The 26413-nt window shown below is 30.9% G+C and overlaps 2 protein-coding genes across 2 annotated transcripts in view; both read right to left on the bottom strand.

Annotated features, from left to right (window-relative positions):
- The window catches only part of LOC126781698 (phosphatidylinositol N-acetylglucosaminyltransferase subunit A), a 357458-nt gene that overhangs the window by 154401 nt on the left and 176644 nt on the right, over positions 1–26413 (bottom strand). The gene's annotated exons all lie outside the window — the stretch shown is intronic.
- Positions 1557–11716, bottom strand: LOC126781755 (U-scoloptoxin(01)-Cw1a-like). Its single transcript, XM_050506789.1, has 4 exons — positions 11581–11716; positions 5609–5815; positions 2415–2557; positions 1557–1735 (listed from the first exon to the last, which is right to left on the bottom strand). Exons 1-4 carry the CDS (start codon positions 11665–11667, stop codon positions 1633–1635), a joined length of 540 nt encoding a protein of 179 aa, XP_050362746.1. The 5' UTR covers positions 11668–11716; the 3' UTR covers positions 1557–1632.

Raw genomic sequence — 26413 nt, forward strand, 5'->3', positions numbered from 1 at the left:
TCCTCTAAATCGGTCCGGAGGATGTTAAATTATTATAATTATTAATTGCGTCCTTGTGGCCTGTAATAAAGCTGGCTTACTGTTTGAAACTACACGTCACAAGTACAAGCTAATTTGTACAAACGCCCACAGGTTATTGGTGATGAACAGAAATATAATATAATATATTGGTGATTTGTAAGTAAATTTGTTGTTAAGTATATTTTTGTTTAATGTCATGACGAAGGTGACCACTTACTGTCAGATATTATGGAGGTAACTGTGACCACTAGGCCATCATATCTTAACCGGATAAAGGATACGACCTTTTCTTTCCGCTTCTCTCAAATTAAGTATCATTTATTCGATTTAAATTAAATACAATACCTACTTAAGGCTTAGAACATTTCTTTGAGTCTAGGTCTTTCAAACCTTGCCAATTCTGTCAGACTAATTTGTTTAGCTTTTACCAATAAACATTTTATAAAACAAGAACTCGATTTATTAGCATTTAGTGTAGCGAGTGAACAGTTAGACATCAATTTCTTTTTGTCATGGAAATTTTCCCATTCTTTATCTTCTTCTTATGAATGTGAAATATATAACATGTTTATAGTTTATATAATAGAAAGGGCGTAATAAATTAAAAAACAATTTGAATGGGTGGTAACTATTTTAATGACATCTTATATAATACAATTTAAATTTCTTACTCCATTAAGCTATGAGTATTATTCTAATTTGTAAATGTCTTATTGCAAAGTGTTATGATAATGATTGTGACATAATTGATACAAAAATGTTTTGAATTAAAAACTGATTATTTACATCTTAATTAAAATGAAAAAGAAATGATTTATGAAATGAGTTTTAATTCCGAACCAGGAATTTAGTGGTGGATTAATGCTTGATTGAATATTCAAATCATAATATTTTTAATTAGTATTATTACATATGATTTTCTCTATTATTACGTCATCATATCTGTCACAGATAAAAAAGATAAAGCAAAAGCAATATTTTTAATAAACATTTTATTTGTGAAATGCGGTTGAGCATCACTGCGGGAAACCACTGAGAAAATAACTTCTTTAAGATATTTAATGATTAAATTATAGTGTGTAGTGTGTATACAAAATGGATTACATTTAATTCTTAAAACTGCACCTGTTTGCTTAATGCGTTGTTCAATCGACATATAAATATAATGGCAAGTTCAAACCCTAAATTCCTGTGACCATAAATTGGTGATTGGATGAAAATTGAGCGTCTCGCAAGTACGTATGTGGGAAATAAATAAAATAAGAAATTGTCGTCACCGTGAATATTTTTGCTTTCATAATTTAGATTCAACATAATGATTTAATTCTTAATACTTTATATAATAACAACGAAAACATCTTAAGCCTTTACAGCCTTACTTATAAATGTTGCTTAGCGTATACTAACTTAAACGCCAATTTCTCTATTTTTGTCATAATTAATTTAACATTTGAATGTTGAAGACACAGTTTTATTTAACTAATCGCCTTTAAGTTTTATTTAAATAATCAATCAATTCAATGCTGACATTTTCTTTAGTCTCATTATTAGTAGAATTCTAATAATATATAACTAAAACCTAATGTAACTTGGTGACGACACTATGATTACCTAATCGTGTATCTTTCTATAGTAAATGCCGTGCGGCGCCTCTTGAAGCTCCTCAGGTTTCGGCTTTGGCACGTAGGGGTTCTTCAAGGGATCTGCGTTCAATCTGAAAGTAAATATTGGTATTTAATATCGCTATCCGGCCTAAAGTCATTTGATTATAACACGTTCAGACTCGATTTGTTCTTATATTAAATATATTGGTTTCTGAATTTTTGATCGTTTTAAACTTTTTTTTGAACAACAATTGATGGTCATCAATAACGAAACCAGGTGAGTCTAATATCCCTGAAAAGTTTTACAAGCTCGAACAAAAACAATTGCATTTATAAATATGTGTAAAACAAAAAAAAAGTAATATTCGGTTGGTGTCCCACTGCAAGATAAATAAACACCTCCGCTCTCAGGTAGATACACATATTTCTATATGATATTTAATTTTAAAAACTAATTAAATACATCAAACTCAACAAAATTTATGTTTGCCCGGGCTTGAACCTGCAATCTTAAATTAAGGCAATCTTGTCTAGCAATATAAATGACAACTAAAATGTCTTACTTATATTTTAGATTATATGCATATATAATAATATTATATCGCAGGATTTCACAAACCGTTTCCCATGAGTTTCATAAATAGGTGAAACACCTAATTAATTGTACTTCGAGACAAAGATTATAATATGTATTTCATAAAAAATATCAACATACCTAGACTAAATTGTTTTCACTAAAGTCGAAGTTATTAGTTTAAAATAAAATAATAATAATATCATTGTCATTACTTGTAGTGTTCAATAGCCTTTGAACAGTCCACGTTGTACCACCAATCACATGTGAACTTGGTCTGATCGAAGAGGGTACCGTTAGTGCAGAGGAAGGAAGAGCCCTGATGTCCCTCACGACCATCATGACACACGTGGTATGCCTGTTGAAATATAATACAATGTTATAAACAATAATATATTTTTTGCTTTAATATAGAATGCCAAAAAGTAATATGTACACGCTGAGGCCTATTTTGCGTATTAAGTAGTTCAAAAGGTCCTGATGTTGTGAGATCATACTCCAATAAAAAGTGATATGGTGTTTTTATAGCAAATCAGACTATCTATTATATATTGTATGTATTGTATGTATTGTATGAATCCGTTGTAGAGTAGAGCTGCTGGTCCTACACCTGAACTCTGCTCGTGTCGGATTGCTATTCCAACGGATTACGAAAGCAAGTTAATGTGTTTGGGTTTGTGGATTTGTGCACTGTAATATCTCCCATGCGGATATTCTTTAAGATTGGCCACCGTGACCTAACTTCATCCAAGTGCTATATTTTCATTGCACTTTAAAAGTGTTTGGTTTTTTATGAACACTTATGGTTCATTTAGTAGGAAAATTTAATTTAATTATTTTCCCTAAAGAAATCCTCCCAATATTACGTAATATAGCCTTGTTATTAAACTTACAAAAAAATAAGCTACAGAATTTAAATAAAGGCACACCGATTTAATTCAGATTTGTACCCTTTTAGTCCGACTTTGATTCCCCTTTCCCTTTCAAGAATTGATTCTCATGAAAATTTTGACTTAATTAATTTCCTAGAAATAACGCGATTGAAATTATAATTTTGGATTACGAACCTCAGAGTTTCAGGTTAGTCACGGCGGCGCTAACAATGTCTTCAAAGTTATTCAATTTAGGGCAAATTGGTTGGCCATAGTAATTTCGCTACGTGGAATTTCGCTTAAAGAACATGATTATTTGGAGATCGAAACGAAAGTTCAATGATTCTGATAAGGAAGTTTTGAAGGGAATTCTTATCGGTATTTCAATCTTGGATTGAGTGAACGAATTCAAATGAATAGACTTTACCTTATCACTAAGTAATTTTGATAAATATAAAGTACGTTTATTGAATTATTAAATTGCTTTAACATATATTATTGCTTGCAAAACAGTCTATTGATTCAAAATGTATACTTTACATAAGTAATCAAGATTTAATATGACGTAATCAATCTACAAATAATATGTGAGGTGACGAGAATGACTATAAACGAAAATACAAGAAAAACCCTGCCATTAAAGTAACAAGGGAATCGACTATCATAGTATTGACAAAAGAGTATATAATCTATTTGTTGGATAACGTTAGCAAGAAGTGACTAAAAATTTAAATACAAGTTAGAATTAATAAAAGAAAAAAACAAATCAACCGTCGATCTCAAATATGTCTTATACGAGACAAGGGTGAGGATATGATTAAACGAAGTTAGTTGTTAAACATTTTAATCACTAATTTAACAAAACAAATTTAATTATTTTTGAATTTATATAATATTTTTACTGTCTGTTGTTTGTATAATATTTTCGTTACAGGCATACATATATTCTACCTTAACTTTGAAATTATAAATATAAAAATTATACTTTGAATACTTATAAATTATATTCTTGTAATTTATTTTCAAAAATAACTTTTCTTAATATAATATTATATGAATAAAATATGCTTGAAAGTAATATTAATATAGACATTTTTTACACCGTATATTCGTAACTTTAATTCATATACCGTCTAAATAATACAGTCACATAATAAATAACTACAAAAAGCAACTCGTCCCTAATAAATTGGTAAACGTTTCATCTCAGTTGACATTTACAAAGACAAACGCAATTAAAAGAAGCGAACAAAGGCAGTGGAACCGACGTTCAAGCCATTAGCTAGAAACTCGGAGCAAAAAATACAACAGAATGCGTACATGTGCATGTCTAGAAATGTGTAAAATAACTGAAAACATATAATATGTGGCATATATGGGCAATAGATATTTAAAATATATTAAATACAAAATTTGAGAAAAAATAGCCAGAATTATGTAAAATATGGTTTTATCGGTATGGTATTAATTAAGATTTTTTAATATATTATTTGTTTTATTTAACAATATCAAAAACTATACTTTAAAATAATATATATTTTATGTGTGGGAAACGTGTATATGCGTTTTTCCAGTGTGATCGAGAAAAAGGCTTTTAAAGTTTATATATAAAGTAACTATAGCCGAGCTACCTAACGTATGATACTATTTCTATGTCTCCAAACTCTAAGGGATTCATACGATAGAAATTTCTACTCAAAATGTAATTTGTACACATCAAAGACTTTTTGCATTACAATAATTTAATATCCTACGATATTTTATTTTTTATTAAATTGAAACCAATTTTTTCTAAGTCTAAATCTTTTAAAGGTTTGTTACATTTACCTGTTTTAAAATTATATTCAGCCGGTCTCAATCTCGTCTCTTTCAAAACAAATTAAATTCATTTAAAATTGGTATTTATCCGAACCGAAAAATTAAATGACACAACGTCAACCTTAGTATAATCAACCTTAGTATAATGAAACAACAATGCTAATTTGCAAACTATGCAAACTATTTACTGGTGGTAGACCTTTGTGCAAGCTCGTCTGGGTAGGTACCACCCACTCATCAGATATTCTAGCTCAAAACAGCAGTACTTGGTATTATTATATTTCGGTTTGAAGGATGAGTGAGCCCGTGTAATTACAGGCACAAGGGACTTAACATCTTAGTTCCTAAGGTTGGTGGCGCATTGGTTATGTAAGCGATGGTTAACACTTCTTACAATGCTAATGTCTATGGGTGTTGGTGACCACTTACCATCAGGTGGCCCATATGCTTAAAAAAACAAAAAAAACAGTGCTCTAGATATAACTACCATGTAAAAAAAAAGAAGAATGCTTTATCCTTTTTTTAAAGAATTCGTAATATTCTTTTTCACCCCTCCAATTAACCGTACAGCTTGTGTTAAAAATGGGGATGATAATAGCCCAAGGGGTCAAAATTGAACCTACCTTTGTGATGTGTGTATATATAATGTTCATGTGTGTATATTGACGATTTAATTTGTTTATTCAAGTATATTGTTAATTATTAATTTATCTTCTTACTTGGCATCCAGTTTCAACGTTCGCATACATGCCAGGATGAACTGGCACGTGAGAGCACGAGAATCCTGTCTCTGGCACGGAGTGATAGATGGGGAAGTCGACTCCAGGCGTGCCAGGTACGTTGCGGAGATCTTGTGGCTTCTCATGTTCCCTCAGTGGCTTCTTGTAGACTGCTTGTTCATATTGGAATGGATAGGGTTCATACCGCTGCAAAATAAAAAATTAAACAGTAAAATAACATAATATTCAACAAAATCTTGTGTCAATTTTGACATATTTAGTATTTCAATTGATCCAATATATTCGATAATTCTCTTAAAATAACTTATATATCTAAACTCTTACTAATATTATAAAGGCGAAAAATTAGTTTGTTATGCTTTTAAGTCTTTAGTTAGACTCTACCTATCGTTAGGAAATTTCTCATACACGTCACTAGGGGTACAAAAGGACATAAGGTACTTAATATCTCACCCCCTTCTCGCAGCTGCGGACGGAGTACTAGTTTAAAGTAATAAGTAAAAATTAACAGCCTGTTAAGTGTCTCACTGTTCAGCTAAGGCCTCCTTTTCTTTTAAATAGAAGGCGTATCTTAATTCAGCAAAGTTAAGATTCACGTGTTCAAATCGTTGGACCATCTCGTCCTTCCTTATCCTTATCCTTATGTCTATTGGGTTTTATTTTATGCATACCTGTCTATTATAATGTAAACATTTATAAGCAAATATTTAGTACTGCTTACAAAAATGACAGCTTAAAGTTAGCCATGCGATTACAAAACCGAACATACAAGTTTCTATTTGTTGTTAGCATTGTTTAACTTAAAAGAAGGTCTATTAATATTCAGATAGGATATAATTTCGATTGGATTTGATGTAATATACTTAATGTAAGATCGGGGCCAGCGAAATGTCATGATTACGTTGGCAAAATGACCTACCTTGAGTGAAAGGCGGGCTAAGAAAGATAATTGTGTAATATGTTATATAACATGTAAGCCAACCTTGACTGAATTCTAAGTTAGGGTTCAATTACGAATGGATTAAACTTTGTTCGTATGAAAATATTTGGTGTTATAATTAAAATGATATATTGATATCCATATAAATTATATTAACTATATTAAAAATTCATATATAAATATGCTTATTCAATAAGTAGATAAATCGCCTAAAATTGTGGTGTTTGTTACGCAGATAGCTTAATTGACTGAGAAGTTTATAATTTATATATTTAAGTATGTATCAAAATAGTGACCCATATAATATGTAAGAAAATTGATACAAGAATGATTACATGCTTATTTTTCTTGGGGCTTATGCGTTAAATTATATGAATTGTAATAAAATGTTGTCTACATATACATCATATCGACATAAGTAGATCAAAAAAATAATCAAAGATCCTTAAGAGGTCTCGGGTTAGTATCTTGGGTCGAGAGTGTAAAGCAGTTATTCAAATGTTCTGTTAAGAATTTCTCAATAGCAGTGCGAAGTTAGGAAGTTCTTTGTATTACAGTCCCATAACTCCAATCACTGAACCGTCGTTTTGGCGGCATATGAAAATGAGAGAATAGAGAGTGCACCGGTATTTTTACAAACTAATAGTCTTTAAAATTAGCTGTCGTGATAGATATTCGGTCAGAAGAAATTATTCTATATATAAAAAAAGCTTTAATACTATATAAAAAAACGCTTGCATTATTTTGCGTAAGATACTTTTCAATCAAATGTTACAACTAGAACATTACACTCAAATTTAACTTTGCTACTTTACTTTCATCGCAGCCAATAAGTTTTGCGTCGAAAATATTTAGTTCGTTCGTAGTTGTTGTTTCCGGATCCATTCAACTCATTTTAATAACGCGGAACATTTAAATTACGAAAGATAAAGTTTTAGCGTGGATGTATGATATGTATGGTTATCTGATGAGAAATTTGCGAAATATAAATTATATATTTAATAATGAGTACGTACATTTTGAAGAATTTCTCGAAAGAAAATTTACCAACCTGTATCCGCTTATAGGAGAGTAGATGTATATGTTTTCATTGTCTTTCTGCTTTAGTTAATCTGAAGAGTAATACTATGTGATATTTGAATATGCAAAATTATTGCCGTTAAAAATAAATCAAGCGTACCTCTCTGTTATTTTACGATCGATATCAATAAAATCTATATTTAACAATCACAGGGACAAAATCTAAAATATATATACTGGATTAGACTTCCAGAAAAATAAGTATTTTTTTTGTGGAAAATGCTATTTATATAATAATTTTATTTTCTTCCCGACGTTTACAATGTCAATAAATATTAGTGCTTCTCCTAGATTTCACGCATCGTTGATCCGTCTGCATAAACGATCGCGTAAAGATATCTGACATTTATCGATGTGTATGAAGGGCATAATTCCTGCCGGATAAATGCTTATAAAAAAAAAACAAAAGAATTGCAACGCAAGTCAAAAATTACGTAGGTTTTTCTATATCACTACAATTATGCACAAAAATGAATTTGAAATCAACGATAATGATCTATCTAAAAACAATTTTAATTTTTAAACTATATTCTAATTCGTTTACCTAAGTTTTCATCTCAAAACGAAGTAATACAATATCTAAAATTGATGTTATCATAATAATACTTCCCTTCTAAAATTATTCGATACCACGGAACCCATTAGTGTTTATCACAATTGACGGTTCAACGCGTTACTTATTGCTTCATTTCGTAAATGGTACACAAATTTGAACTTTTTCATAATTGATATAAAGGCTTATTTAGCTTAAACAGGACCGTGTATTTAATATGGTTTATTTAGTTTCAATTTATTAAACAGATCAATTACATACGTGTAATTTTATTTATATATGATTGTAATATATACATAGTGAAATGTAGCAACGTGTAAATGTCCCACAGGTGGGCTTAAGCCTCCTCTCCGTTTGAGGAGAATCGTGTGACAGATATTCATCCCATATTTAAGTTTTCTTACGATGTTTCCCTTCACCGCCAATCACGAGATCAACTGTGTGCACAGGTTTGAACCCACAATCTTCGGTCAGGATTCTAAACACTAGGCCATCACGGTTTCAATTATGGGCATACTATAGGTATATTATCTTGAATTAAATGTCTTATAATGACATTACAATGAAAATATATGTGGGAATATCAGTCACCCAGTGGTATATGACGCTATAATCACATGATTATAAAATAACTAAATTGATCCTTATTTTGATATAATATTATTTAATATTAAAATTATTTAACCTGATTTGTAAAATGTGTTTTTTACATATACATATAAATAAAAAGAAATATATTTTTTCCTTCTAAATTTTTCTAGAAACCATGCTTATTCAATGTACACAACTGTGCGGGTTAAGCAACGGCTACTGCGCAAGCGCCGGGCGGCCGTGACTAGAGAAGGGTTCTGTCACCCAATCCCTTGCCTTATACGTTTATCTAGACCAGTCTTAATTTCTTTTTAGGGCCTAACAACATACATGATACTTTACCTTCGAATTACAAGGACAGGAAATTTGTGTTCAAACTTTATATATACATACCATATACATAAAAACTTCGAACTAGTAATAATTTAGTTAATACTTCATAGAATTCAGCGTTATTCGGTCAAGAATAATCGTGTAATTTTCAAAGACGATAGAGAAAAGTCATATCGAATAAATCAATTTGAATATTCTTAAGATTATTAAAGATTATTACACTTTATATAAGTTTATTTTTATAGATAAGCAAGCAAGGTTACAGAACCAAAAATTTCGCAGTCATGCCGAACAAAGAGCTTGAAAAGTTTTAACTTAAGAATATTATTAGTTTCTCGAACAACTTTTCTTATTTTTCGCTTATTAGTTTTCCCATTTATTCAAAAAAAAAAAATATGAACAAATAAAATTAAATGTCATTCGTTCAATTCATCAAAAAATACTCTTTATATATATTGTAGTGTATGTATCATGTAGTGTATATTTTGCCTCTCTTTCTGTTTTTATCAATCTGACGTTTGTAAAGAGAAGACAAAGCATCGTATAATTATACTACCGCTATACAAAATTAGTATTAGTAAGGTGAATGTGTTATGTTAAAAGAGTAAATAAAATAGTATAAAAATGATAAATTAAGCATTTTTCAACCTTGACCTTAAAACGTCGTATAAACTATGGTGTATGAAGCAACCACTCAAGAAAGTCAACATAAATTACGTTATCAAAGACAACACATAAAATCAAATATCAAACGCGAAATGATCGAGCAAACGTAACGTTTAACTGAAAAAAAAACTCAGTACCCGAAGGTGCGAATTCGCTAACACCTCTGAATACCAATTTGACGGCACTGGAGTTTCAAACAATTTCCACTTTGTGAAGCTTGATCAAAGAAATGAAACTAAAAAACAGACCTTACGAAAATGAGCAAATTTAACCAACGGTAATTCGCCTTTGAAGGGCTCCGAGGGTAGTCCGAGGAAAATTGCGAAAGTTAGTGTTCCCTTATGAGAACCAAAGTTATTACTTATAGATGTTGCAAGAACTTGTTCCTTTATTGCCATAATTCTAGTCCGAACGCCAATTATATCAAAACTTTCCAGTGAAATACGCACCGTCTTTCGAAGTTTAAAAATTATACGGATCTTTATCGGTATTTATTGCTGTTAAAACGTCCTTATCGCTTATTTGATCCATATCAAAATAATATTTCATATTAAAAAGGCATTCATGTCATAATTATTTAACCATTAAAGTTTTCAAATAATCCTCTTGTTAAGTTGTTGTGTGTCAGATACACCTAAGATAAATTTAGCTTAAAATTATGATACAATTTAAAGAATGTAAGTTAAAACAATTTCGATATTGAACATCATTAAAAGTTATTTGTCATATTCCAAAGAATTATTTATGATAGCATTTGAATTAAATTTAATTTGTAAATTGTTTTTAAGCCATGTTATGTTATTTAAATTTCCAAATGGTTAATTTTGTTATACTGATTTTAAAATTGCATGAACATAACGATATAATCGTTAAGAAAACGGGCACAATGTTGGGAGTCAGTTGTTACATATAAAACAAAAGCACTTCATCTTAAACGACGTATCCGTAATTTGTTTTCCATTTAAAATAATTTATCCTTTTAACTCAAATGTCACAATTCGTAAAACCAATCAGAAAAACGTGTTCAATTTGTCCAAACTGCCGAACTTGTAGAACGAAAACAAAAAGCGGTCATGTGCGTGTCGGAAGCGCAATTCGGATATCTGTAGTTTTTATTTTGAATGTCGACAACATGTATTTCGAATTTCGAACGATGAACGTATTAGCTGTCAAAATTATGCTTAACAATGAATTGGAGAAAATCAAAAACCATATAAAAATATATGGTTTTTTATTTACAGTATTTGCACTATGCACATGTTGATGAAATTAATTTAACATTACTTTATTAATAGATCTTTGGTTGTATATCATATGTAGGAAGTTGCGTTTAAAACTATAATAAATACATAGTAATAATTAAAAATAAAAATGAAGTTAATATGGAATTAGTACTGAATTGGGACAATTATAGTTATTGAAAAGAAAAAAATATTTATTGGCTTTTAACTCGACATTACATAAGTTGTTTTAATCGACTTAATTTTAATGATATATTTTTTCATCAAAAGCAAATATAAAGTTGTTATAACTTTAATTAAAATAATTTTATAACTGCAATTAAAGTATTAATTTTATTTTTATTGTTATAAAATTATTTATTTGAAAGACGCTTAAATATATGCTATATTATATGGTTTTTTATTATATAAATTTATAATATTACATAACCCCAAATAAACTTTAATTCAATATGTATTAATACTAATTGACTTCAATAAATTAAACTTGGCGCTGTTTATAAATAATCTTAAAAACTTTTGTAAAGGAATTAATTCAAAAACTTACTTGTAAGTATGCTGCATCAGATACTAAACCACAGAGCAGTGCCCCTGTTAGAGCCCGCAGCACCGCTTTACCCATTTCTCCACACATGTTGATGCTTGATAAACTCTCTGTATCCGATCTACACTGCACAAGCTGTTCTTTGCGACTGCGAGTGGACGTTGAGGCCCCCACTAGAGAAGTAATGACAAGTGGAAGGGTTATCCCACCAGTAACTCAGTTCAATAACGTAATAGTTTATTTTTTAATATTTATTTGTTACAAAATACGGCTTATTATTTGATAGGTATTATCGAATTAGTCAATAAAATGTGTAATGATTACGACTGGAAGCCGACTGATTAATTTTACAAAAGTAATATTGAATTCAACTCTAACATATAAAATATGTTATTACTATTCACGTCATTAGAAGATTAATGTAAGGTATTGCTAGGTCTCATATGAGCATAATTGCAAATGTAAGAAGACTTATAAAAACACAATCATTTTATAAATCACAGTTTGTTAAATATGAACTCAATTCACACAAACGTACTATATAAACTATAGTCCGAGAGTTTCCAGTGAGGTTTGGAGTTTCCCAAAATCCAAGATATCCGAATATAAAATTACTTTATACTATTATAGCCACGAATTATTATAATTCGTAAAAAATAATTTTATATGAACATTTTATTGAATATTCCAACTTCCGAGACCTTCGAACGCACGTACGATGCGCTTGCGCAAATGACCGGTCGTGTTTTTGCTATGAAATATCCAATAATAGTTTAAATGGTTTATGATATAAACAAATTAATTACACGATAAAGAATGGTTGAAAATACCTCACTACAATCGCAAATCCTGTTTGTTTTATGAAACAACGTCATTAGAATTAATAAGTCATAGGCTGTTTTTGTTAAATAAATATCTTAAATTGGAAGTAGGAAATATCAAGAAAAACTTTAGTCGAAATAAATCATTAGCCATTAAAGGTTAATCCTATTTTTATAAGACTTCAATTCATTTTATCTATTTAAACAATGGCATATATATTTTTAAATAGTTTTTGGTGTAATTAATTATTTTTTTGTGAATATCGTGGTTGAATATCGTAGTATAATAGGGACCTTCGTGCACCTTTTAAATGTTTAAAGAGAAGAACGGGAGCCAAGACGATCTTGCGCTGCTAAATGCACCAATGTAGTGCGGGAAATTAAATTATTTTTAGCACTGAAAGAAACGGTTGCTACAGTATCTCAAGAGGTCAACAGTGACTGGACTGTTTCGGTGGTCATACGTAAACGGTCGCGTGGTATATCCAGTACATGGAAAACTTAACGACGTAAAAGTTTCAGGTTTGAATCTGACTCTTTCTGTATTTTACTATTATTACATCTAATTGTTGGCAGCTACTACTACTACAAGAAGTTACTATATATTCGAAATCCGGATTCCAAAGAGAAGTACCCGCAAGAAACTTGTTAGTAATTAATGTAATAGACAAAACGCTACGATTCAAGTAATGGTCGGAACTTTAACAGGACCTTAGCTAAAACAGATGATTTTTTTATAGTAAATTACAAAATGAAGATGATTGCTCGAGGCAGCCTTGACTTTTTGCTCAATTCTTTTTTGAATGAGGCTTACACGGAATCGGAGTTTGATTTAATATTATTTTTAAGTGCGTCAATAATTTTTATTGACGCACTTAAAATTTTTAATAGTGCGATTAAGGTTAAATTTAGGTATGAATTGTAATTTTAAATGTACATCTTTTGTACATATTAACTTTACATAGATCAATTTTTTTTTGGCTTCAATAGCATTAAATTACTATAAAAACTATCATTTACAACTAATGTTTAAAACAGTAAAAATAATATACTAACTTATACAATTTAGATACGTCGCAGTAGAAAATCGAAATTCGTTTCCAGTTTGAAACTATTTATAGTACTGTTAGATCTAGTTGAAATTGTCTGTTTGTTGTGATTGACGCCTTAACAAAGTTAAAACTAATTCAAACCTAAATCTATCATTCTATATTTAAAGATGTGCAAAAAATGTTCTAATGGAATAGTAAGGATAAAACGATATTTTTTTATTGTCCTGCAATTCTTTTTAAATGAGACCATAATATCTAAAACATAGTCTATAAAAATACAAGGTTTAATAATGTAGCGTGAAAACGAAAACAACATTGCATTTAGCTTATTTACTAATCTTTGGTTATATTATACACAAGTGAATTGCCGCAATAAAAAAAACGGTAAGTATAATCTTTAAGTTTTTGGTAAAAATTCTAACAAAACTTTTGAAACTAATAATAAACATTTCACTTTAGATTCTTACAATACAGACGCGAATAACTGTACAAAGGATAAGATTCTTTCTGTTTTTGATATATTTGCGGCCCCCTTGTATTATGAGAATGTTAAAGTATAAGCAGTGCATTTTCAGCACACACTTGTGCACTTCAATATCTTCTACGCGATTGACTAGTCTCCGTTGATAATAATCGCCGAGGCCTCAACTGATCACAAGATTAAAGTTTGTCTTTAAAAAATTAAGAGGTGACTATAGAGGAAATATTTTGAAATGCTATTTATAAATCGAGCTTATTTATATAATATATTATTCATAATATTTAACTATAGTTGTATACAATATTGCGTAATTAAATCTGAACGATAGCGAATATTCTAGACGGAATTATCATTTTCGCTTTCTAAACAAGAATGACATTGGTAGGGTCATTAAACTCTTCATGTTAAGAGTGCACACGTAAATTGTATTGCGTGTGTTTAACTTGGTAGCATATTGTTCACACATTATTGTTTTTCTCGCTTAGTTTGAGATAACCTTCGAACGAATTTCAGATGTCAAATTAGACCAGCCTGACAACAACTGGCTTAACATGAGGAGATGACACCAACACATGCCGAGATGGCCCAGTGGTTAGAACGCGTCAATCTTAACCGATGATCTTAGGTTCAAGCCCGGGCAAGCACCATTAAATATTCATGCGCTTAATTTGTATTTATAATTGATGTCATGCTTGACAGTGAAGGAAAACATCGTGAGGCAACCTGCATGAGTCTAATTTCATTGAAATTCTGTCACATGTGTATTCTACCAATCCGCATTGGAGCAGTGTAGTGGAATAAGCTCCAAAACCTTCTCCTCAAAATGGAGAGGAGGCCTTAGCCCAGCAGTGGGCATTAACAGGCTGTTACTGAAATAGATAATGAGAGTACTCAAGCAAAGTAGCGTTAGCAAAGAAGTTCTAAGCAATAACTTATCTGACACCGAGAAAGCCAACATGGAAATATGTTTTTGTCTATATAGTTGTATATATTAGGGTGTATGTCACAGAAATATTTCAGAAAACATTTCGCGAGATAGACTTTTCAAAATTTTAAAACTGTTTTACTGTTTAAAACTGTCTGTTTGTTTCCAGCAATGGACGTCTTTCGGCTGAGAGATGAGATGATGATGAAAACTGTTTCCTCTTACTATTAACCAAATCATTTAAATAATCATACAATCATAAATCTCTTAAATACTGCAGAAACAAATCATGAGTAAAACACTAAAAAATAAGTAACAACACGGTCTATCGTCTCGCCAGCATCGATACGAGTTTGCCTCCATTTAAATGTAGACTACCGGTATGGCATAATATTCGATATGTGGTAACACAAGCTATAAAAAAAAATACTTAAACAAAATATTAGCTATAAGCACTTTTATGAAATTAACGATATCAGATTTACCAATATTAGTATTCCACTATAAATACAAACACGACAAACCTTAGTTATGCTAGACTGGCATACAAAATTACGTAGCGTTCTAGTATACCTTCACTTAATCGAGCTCATTAGCAGGAACTCAACCAATATTCAAAAAAATGGAGCCAATTTAATTATTAATGGATGTTTAAATACCACACAGAAAATCCTTCCAAAACTTCTCCCTAGTGCACCAGTCATAACATTGAATTAACAAATACATTCAAATTTCGCTTTGATTCAAGACAATGTTATCTACATAGCTCCTCTCGTTAGTAGTATAACTGCTATTATGTTCTAGAAACTAGTTAATTATCAAAAGCTTTCACTTTTCACGGTTCGTTAACAGACCGTCAGGATACCCTCCGACGTGGATCCGAAACTGGGTTTCCGAGACGATTTCACAAAGCCTTGTTCTCTGGCTGCAAAATTAAATGGATACAGTTAGAGGCGAAACGCAGTGTATATGTCTAGGGAATGAATTTCCTGACAGAAATTTGTATAAGCGAGATCATGTTATCGATGCTCATGAATAAAGATGAATATAGTATATAGGTTTAATTTTTGGTTCCCAACGAGAATAATTTTTCAATGGAAAATTTTATATCTTCGATATTTTGCAATTGCATTCCTGGTGATTGTTAGATTACACAATCTACAATTTATTATTCAATTCAATTTTTAGCTTAATGGTACAATTAACGAAGCGTTTGTGATTATACTTGTAGCATTTCGCAACGTTCTATTAAATGATCGGTATAGCGAGATCAAAAATATTAGTCAATAGTGCTACAAAATTTTTTCACCCGAGTTAATTGATTCTTAATTCTCATTTCAATTAATCGGAATATTTATTATGTATTTAAAGCACAACAAAAGTAAAGTTTGCAAAAGTAGTATCTGTTTATATACATACATATCATATAATTTAACTTATTTAACAGAGTGACAAAGTGAAAAAGCGTAATGAAATTAAATGCGAAATCGATTGCTAGAAGGATCGATAAGAGAAATAAATAAATAGTTTGTTAATCCAGCCTTTGTTTTAATAAATGTGCGAACAAAAAAACTTATGTACTAACGAAAGTATTATACGAAAAATATGAATAAATATATATTACACTTGGTACAGTTAAAAATTAATGTCGTAAGTCCTTAGCAAAACTCATTAAATTAAATTTCAAAATTACTCTCGAAGATAGGACCACTTTACCAGAGCCAACAATTTGATTTAAATCTTGTTTACTAACAAGGAATTATCAATATGCTCCCGTAACAAGCGTACCGTAATATTTGAACTTAAATTGTATTAAAGTGAATGTCATAATTACAATCGTTTTTTAAAAAGTAATCGCTATTATTAAACGAAACAAGTATTATAACAATTTTACATAAAAAAGTTACACGTAGGTAAATAATAATAAAAACTAGGTCTTAGTACGATTTATTCATTGTCTATTTGACGCCCTTATTAGATTAGCGTAGCTTTTTTCATGAGCAGTAAATGAAGTTACTACATAATCCTGCTATGTAATCATTTGTTTCTTGATCTCTTATTAATATAGCTTTATTAAGATTAAACCAGGCTGCTCAACAAAAGCAAGGAATTGGATAATTACAATATATAAAATGTATATAAACCAAGGAATACAGTATTTTTACTGTCAGAAAAAAACTCAAATAAAATTTAAGCACCACCAACTCAAAAAAAATCTAGTAAATTAAATATACGTATTAGATCTTTATATATAGACATTGATACCATTCTAATGAGCCCAAACACGATACCTCTGGTGTAATGTGGTGACTATGTAGTTGGGTATACTGGTGATTCTAGATGATGCTACAGTTTCAGGCCACCATATTATTTTAAAATCATGGAAGTCAAGGTTACTAAATTATGAATCGATTACATCTTCAAATAGCTAAACAGTTTTTTTTAATCATTGCTAAGAACAATCTCGATCAAGTCATCTCCATCACCTTTCAAAAAAAAACTAAAACAAAATCGGTTCATCCGTTTTTAGAGAACGATGCCACCGACAGACAAACAGATGAACCAGTTAAACTTAATTCCTATTTTTACATTGGAAGCTAAAAGTGATTATTTTTATTTTGGTTATAATTTAACTCGAGAACGATGAAAGGCACTCAGACTTACAACCAAAGCTACGCTTCATAAAACATTACTATCATTAATCTTAGTCATCGTAATTTCAATAGTAACTTGACCTTTGTATCCATTTTAGGACATATTTATTTAGGCCCACTATATTCAAAGGTTGCTCATCAGACCTCTGTGATTGGCCATTGTGAGTAAACTTACTTAGGCGCGGAGATCTTGGAGGCAGATTACCTTCCTTAACAACGAGATTGTCTACTAACATCGCTTGTATAATTCTCTTTCATTAAACCCTGTTTACGAGATTATATTTCCACTTGCATAAATGTTTAAAATGTTTCCTGTTTTACATAGAAATGAGGTTTTAATTATTTAAACTGTTTTATTTTCGTGGAGTTTTGGACAAAAAACATGTTTTATTTTTATTTTAAACACTTTTGTTGTTATATATGTAATGCAGCTTAAATTACTACTCGCATAATCGAACTAGTACTTTTAATTATTTATTTATAACATACTACATATATAATCTTTCAAAAAATAAGGGAAAAAATTATGAGAAGGGAACAGTAAAATATGTATATCTAATTGAGCTGGATCTCTCGACTCTGATTATAAATATTCTAGTTCCATGTCTTGAGATGGCCCAGTGGTTACACTTAAATCTTAACCGATACTGGTTCAAAAGGACCACTGATTTATGGACTTCATTTGTTTATAATTCATCTCGTAATCGGCGGGAAAGACAACATCACGAAGAAACCTATATGAGTCGAATGAAAATCTACCGCAGCATCATGGTAGTATAAGTGCAAAACTCTTAACTGTACTGACGCCTCCTCAAGAGTAGAGAAGCTCTCAGAACAGTAGAACATTTACATATATACTTCTTTATAATTCTAATATAATTCTTATAGGCTGATATATTTTTTTATATTCATTTCATTTATTATAAGTAAATTTGTAAACACAAACTCTACTACAATACAAAGATTATAAGAAAACACGTGCATCCTGGTGAAATCAGTATTAGCACAGTAGATACAGGCTAATATTATGATTATGATTGTTTTCTAAGTGATTTACTTGGTTTAAATTTACAAATTGCAATGCTGTTGAATGTTTTCACTGAACTAAGACCAGCATAAACTTGGAAAATAGATAACTTTACCATTAATTTTATAGCCTAATTGAACAGAAATTTTAACTTCAAAAAATTATTTTATTTTAGACTATTAATATATAGTTGTAACTCAATGATATAATTAAAACAAATTAATCCTAAATACTAGCGATGTGTTTGCATTCTGCATAATAAATATATATTGTGCAATTTCATCAGGAACTTGCTCCGATCCTTTCCAATCGTTATCAATGTTCATTAAACTAGGTTCTTAAATAATCAAATCACTGATATCCGCGCTGTATCTTTTCTATTGTTTTAATTTTGCGTATTTTTACGTGCCTGCATTTTTATTTCCAGACAGCGTCTCAATGTAAATACTATGATTACTGATGTCAATATAATTTGTAAATAATATTTGAGATTTTATCAATATAATATTTTAATCATACTTTTTGATTACTGAATTTAGTTGATTTGAATATCACTCTACTTTGATACGTGAACAATTATGTAAAATAAACAAATACATTTTGTTTAAAAACAATTTTAACTTTCTTCTTATGTAAACTGTAGAAATGACATATTTAGCATACAGAATGAGAGACATTGCTTTAAAAGATATGATGCAAAATGTTTATGCAATGCATTTTAAAATGGAACGTTAGAAAATCCACAAAGTGTTTATCATTGTTGCATGAGCAGAGTCGACTTTGAAATAAGTTGTGTATAATACAAAATGCAGTTTTTCTATAGCTTATTGGAATTTACGCGTTCATACAGGACATCATCATCATCATATCAGCTGTAAGCCGTCCACTGCTGGACAAAGACCACCCCCACGGATATTCAAGGTTGGTCTTGCGCTCCTGCTTACATACAGCGCGGATATCAGTGATTTGATTATATAAGAAAAAAATATGCTATATATAAAGTTTTAACTATTTCGTACTGCTATTATTAATGTTATTTGTAAGCAATTAACCTAGTTTAATGAACATTGATAACGATTGGAAAGGATTGGAGCAAGTTCCTGATGAAATTGCACAATATATATTTATTATGCAGATTGCAAACACTTCGCTAGTATTTAGGATTAATTTGTTTTAATTATATCATTGAGTTACAACTACATATATATTAATAGTCTAAAATAAAATAAATTTTGAAGTTAAAATTTCTGTTCAATTAGGCTATAAAAAATATAAATATAAGTGATATGTAATATTATACACCCGTAATAATACACGCACGAATAACACGCATTATTGATTTTCAAAAAACAACTTCTGTTGATTATCGTATTTCTATACCCCTAAGTGTTCAAAAAATAGCCAAGAAAATTTTTTCTTGGTGCGATTTCATCTCTCCAAGCTGTTATCTAGCTTTCTTACTTAATGACAGAGCTATGTGTAACCCCATCCAGATAGGTATCACCGACTCATCAGATATTCTACCACTAAACAACAATACTTATATTGTTATTAATACAAATATTGTTGCGTTTCGGTTTGAAAGATGAGTGAGCTAGTGTCATTTCAGGCACAAACGTTAAATCTTAGTTCTCAAGGTTGGTAGTAGCTTATAGTTGAGCTAAAGTGTAATACTTATTATGCACCAAGAAATAAAAATTCTCTGAATTTATCAAAAATTTTCAATGGAGAAAATGCAGCCGCTACAAATAAGACCTTTGTACTAGTTAGCAGTATTATTAAGAAAAAAATTGTAAGGAATTGTTAAGATATTGAAAAATAAGATTGCTTTATATTATATCGTACAATTATTATTATTTATTTTTTTTAACTTTTTGCCGTCCACTGCTGGACAAAAGCATCCCCCATAGAACGCCAACCATCCCGATCTTGGGCAGTCCGCATCCATTCCGTACCTGCCACCTTTTTTAAATCGTCGGTCCAGTATTATTATTATTATTAAAAGGGTATTTTTATAGCAACATAGTTATATGAAAGACCAGATAAGTAAATCGCCATTAGTATTAAAATATGGCGTGGAATATCGGCTATCAAACAAAAAAAAATAGGACGGTATGAGACATCGAAGTAGCGTTACTAACTAGAAGCAAATTATAATTAATAGAAGTAGCAAATATTAATACTGTGATTCGGGAAACCCACATATCACACTAAAACTTAAAAAATATATATTAATACAATTCTCAATATATGTTGGATGTTCGAGTAATATACTCTTTGTTTTGTTGCAATCTGTTCAAAAGTGTTAATTAAAATATTTATGATACGTTGAGTTTTTTAACCATGGATTATAGAATGCTATCTACTTTTATTTCTATCAGAAACCTGTCATAAGCATGAATCGAAATAATGTATTGCAAATAAACATAGAAAGTGCTCTATGTTTATTTGTATACATTAAACGAAAAAAAAATTGAGATTCAGCATTGTTGTACGATGGCGCAAAATAAATAAGTAATATATGTATTATTATACAAAATAATAAGTTATATACCTGACAATATATTACAGATGTTAATACCTATAAGATGTATCACGGCGAGTGCTCTGAGAAATTATTCTCTCTCATTCCTGCTTCCCCTTTCCTTCACAAGTCTACGCGTGCTGGCTCTCTATGTCACCGCCTAACTGTGACATCAATTCCGAAGAAATTTTCATTAAAGATGAAGAAGAAGACGAAGAAATTTGGCAGCTCTTTTCTTTGTCGCACCACTAAAAAATTGAATTCTTTACCAGCACACGTATTCCCCTCCTCTTACAACCTAGGTTCCTCCAAACGAGGCATGAAGAGGCATCTTGCGGGCTGGCAAGGCGGGGAAGGCTAGTACAGAACAGTCTTGCTGACTGTACTGGCCGTCGTCGCGTTTGTACTCCACTACCACTTATCATACCATACCACCATCAGCGGAGTGGAGTGGAATAATTTGCTTTCCCGGTATAAAAAAATATAATAAACCACTTACAAAAATATGATTTCAAAATGAACTAGGATGGAATATTTGTCGGTATAAAATTATTATGTATTGCTTAAGATATACTTAAAATTAAATAAATAACATTGCATGCATGGAGATGCATGGAGTGACAAATTTAACAACATTCTAAGATATTATATATATTTTTTGTAATACGAATACAGTGCAATACGCACCGAAGCCGCCGACCGGCCAACCTATGTCGCCAACTTTTCATCAGCAGGCTAGTTGGCAGCTTCACTCATTGCAAGTCGGAAATCTTTATCGGTAGCATGCCGGCGGCTCTAGATGACGAACTTTTATGACATTTAGTAATTGCTATATGTCGAAAGACTTGTATCATATAACTTGTGTTTATACAACACATAAGATAGGATTCTAGGATAATTCTTAATAAAAATAATTATTAAACATCATCTATTAATAGCAGCTTATGGAATCATTATTTCTGGATCCAAAGGGAATGAAGCAGTTAGATTAGATCTAGTTTATTGAGTCGCAATTGATAAAGTAATAATGAGAGCTTAAGAGATTCGAAGGTGGACAACTTGATGGTACAGAATCCCGTATATTTTAAAACAATATGAACATAATGATATTATGTTATACTAGACATACTGGTGGCTTTGTGCAAGCTCGTCTGGGTCGGTACCACCTACTCATCAGATATTCTACCGCAAACCAGCAGTACTTGGTATTGTTGTATTCCGGTTTTAAAGGTGAGTGAGTCAGTTTAATTACAGACACAAGGGACATAACATCTTAGTTCCCAAGATTGGTGGCGCATTGGCAATGTAAGCGATGGTTAATGTTTCTTACAATGCCAATGTCTATTGGGCGTTGCTGACCACTTATCATCATGTGGCCCATTTGCTATTCTATAAAATAAATAACATGACGAATACCGACTTTGAATATATACTGAACATTGTTGTGCCTTCTGGGCTCAAATTCTTGTTAAAAAAAATATAAATAAACACGTCACTACAGCTTAAGTGCCTCCAAGTAACTCAACGCTAGCGTACGCAAACCGCCAACTTGCCGCCGACATGTCGGCGAGCAACACGCGCGGACGATTGTTGCCTAAAAGAAATATAATATATTGCTTAATAATTTAAAAAAGCTAATGACCTACATAGAGGTTGTATTATTGAAAATCCGTATAAATTTAAGTAACTAAAGATTACTGTGTTTATATCAATATATTTACTTTTAAGATAAGAAATAAATTAATATACATAAAAATTCGAAATTTTATAAAATTGGTCTAACTAGATTTAATTTACCTAAAAAATCGAAAACTTTCACAAAAAAGCATCCTCAAGGACGTAGTCGCCGGTATTAGCTAGTGTAATAATGTTTGTATATATCACCGTCAAATGAAACTTTAGTTCTTAATCAATCTAAGCAGATAACAGAATGATAACTTAACAGATGCAACCTATCGAAAAAATGTGAACGTATAAATCGATTTACAATAAACAAACGATCCCTACAATTATATTAAAAATATGTCACATTTTATATTTAAAACAAATATCTAATATCCAAAATCACAGCTCATACGTATTTTAAGTGTTAAAAATCATACAGTTGTTCAGCGAGTAACTTAAAAGTCATAACATAAAACTTTTTCAAATGAAAAAAAAATGCCATATAAGACTTCAAACAACCTGAACGCTAAAGGGAATGGGTCTAGTGTCAAAGACCTGGCAGACCAGTTATTGTGAAACAACCAAACCAGACCTTCATATACGACGTACACATAATGACAAAATAATTGACGTAACATTTAAACCTTGGTCGTTATGTAATCAGCATAAAATATGATGATTAATTTAACTAATTTTATTTGACCTCCATATGATTCTCTTTTGGAATGTATATTTAAATGTATAAAGTAAAGGCCTTTGAACATCCCATTGCTACGCTAAGCCAAAAAAAGAGAAAGAACTTACAAAAAAGTAGTTACATTTTTAAATAACGTTATAAATATAATTATATTATAAATGTCAATAATATTTCAGCTATATTCTATCCTTAAACTATTAAAAATATTATAACATATCTCATAATTGTAAATATTGTATTAAAGTAATAATCGAAACTTTCGAAGGATTTTAAATTTAAAACAATATATTAAATTATTCAAATAAATATAGCATATTTTATTTAGTAATACGTTAGACTTTTACTTATCAAAATTATTATTTAAATAGAAATTTTTATTATTTGTTTTAATTAATTTAATTTAATGTATATATTAATTTGTTCGGGTTTGTAAAGCTATACAGACTATTGCGTTACTTCACTTTGGCCTAATACTGTACGGTTCGCTTTACTGTTTCTGAACGTGCTGCTATAGATATAAATTCAAATTAAGAAGCGGTTGCCTTTGTTTCTTTTTAAAAATAAAAACATCTAGGGTATTATACAATCGGAACTAGTTATGCAAAAACATAGCAACCTTATATATAATTATAAAATTAACTTTTAGTTATTACAATTATGCTTTGCTTTTATATACACTAGCCGATGGCCTAGCGGTTAGAACGGGTGAACCTTAACCGATGATCGTGGGTTCAAACCCGGGTAAGCACCACTGAATTTTCATGTGCTTAATTTGTGTTTATAATTCATCTAGTGCTTGACGGTGAAGGAAAACATCGTGAGGAAACCTGCATGTGTCTAATTTCATTGAAATTTTGCCACATGTGTGTTCAACTGACCCGCATTAAAGCAGCGTGGTGGAATAATCTCCAAACCTTCTCCTCAAACGGGAGAGGAGGCTTTAGACCAGCAATGGAACATTAACAGGCTGTCACTATCTAATAATCGAGGAGCTCCCATTTATAAAATAGGATTATAATTAAAAATTAAATTTCAAGTGAAATATAATTTATATCAGATTAAAATATTATCTCTTCTTAAAAAACGAATCAACGATTATTGTTGATTCTTATACCTTCCGCGTGGTATTGTATCGGTTTACTATTAAGCAAGTGCAACGAGTATTTGCAACGAGAATTTGAGTAAACCGCCAAAATTTTAAATCATAGGTACCGGTCCCGACTTACCCGCAAAAAAAAGGTCTTCATAAAATATTTATATCGTAATATTTATTGTACATATAACGATATCGGTTTGCGTGGCGCACGCTAGTAAAACTCCCGGTCGGGATGTTTTTTTCCATCTTCAACAATCATCGTTATATTTCATATTTATCGTCGCCAAACGTCATACCAGAAAATTTACACAAAACCTAAATGTTACACCTAAACCTGTCTCATGAATCTCTTCATCCATTGGTGAAAAACGAATGAAAATCCGTTTGAGTTTCAAACAGACGCGGCAGGTGGACTTTGTTTTATAATATGTAGTGATTATGAAATTAAATCTTCATAACGGTCTTAGTTCTTTTATAAAGTTATTATTTTGAGTATTTGTTAATTTAAAAAAAAACTTTTTAATAATCAGCCTGGCCATAATGGTCCTTCTCTTAAAGGAGAGGGTTTGGAACTTTTAGTATCAGCAGTAACATGCCATACTTCAGAAAACACGTTAGTTTGTTCTAGAGATCTCTCTTGTCATATCAAATCGCCGTTTGATAATAACTTAAGAGTGAAGGAACGTTGCACACTTGAGCTGATGACCATCTGAGCTTGTGCTCATACTTGTGCAATATAATATCTCCTGCGAAACTAATCTCGAATCAGTATGAAGAATCGGGCACAAAACAGATGAAATTATTATAAAAACTTTCTTTAAAACATTTTTAAATAACGATATATTTTTTGTTTTTATATTTAGTAAGTATAACGATGATCAAGAAATTGGAAACACTTTACGGTGAATTTAGTTTGATAGATGATATAACGGAATAAAACTTTAATTATTGTATTCGTTCACGATCAAGGTGGCTAATGAGACTAGCCAGGTGTGCAAATTATATCAAAATATACTGGTGATAAATAAATGAAGTCTTAACTTTTTCACTCTCATAGTCAATTGGGGAAATTAGTTGCTGGACCAAAATTTTAGTTAATTTATAATGCAATCATTTAAAATAGTAACTTAGCATTGTAGATATATAATAGTATTTCAAATTATTCGTACAGCTTCTAAATATTTACGAACATTACTTGTATGAAGTTAAGTTAACTTTATACATGGCTGATAACCCTTTCTGTTGTAAGTTCTAACTTCAAGTTCCGGCTTACTCGCAGATAACGAGCCCGGACACGGTGCTAACTTCACATTGACCGAGTCAAAACTCCTATATTCACCGACATACATGTTCTAGAAGAGACTTGTATTAGTGAACGCCAGCATAAGCAGAAATCCCCTAATGTTTTAACCATTTAAATAACAAGCCGCTAACATGGAGTTTCATAATAATAGACTCGAGTCTGCTGTTTACACAAATATACCTACTTGGAGAACCTTGATTATATAATACAAGTTACCCTTTTTTCTGCCATCCTGCCATTCATTTCTGAAATCCTGCCATGTGTATTCTACCAATTCGCATTGGAGCAGCGTGGTGGAATAAGCTCCAAACCTTCTCCTCGAAAAGGGAGAGGAGCAGTGGGACATTAACAGGCTGTTACTGACGCACAACAGTGAAGCTCCCAATCAGCATAATTTTTTCGACATCTTCAACAATCATCGTCATATATTAGGCAATTTACACAAAACATTAATAAATTATACAATCGTGAATCACTGCGTCTATTGGTGAAACCCTTTCGGTAACTTTTGAGTTTACCGCGTTCAGATAGATAGCCAGACGCGGGGGGGGCACTTGGTTTTGCAATATGTAGCGATAGGGTTCCTGCAGG

Source organism: Nymphalis io, chromosome 4 (assembly GCF_905147045.1).
Source record: "Nymphalis io chromosome 4, ilAglIoxx1.1, whole genome shotgun sequence".
In the NCBI taxonomy this organism is placed as follows: Eukaryota; Metazoa; Arthropoda; class Insecta; order Lepidoptera; family Nymphalidae; genus Nymphalis; species Nymphalis io.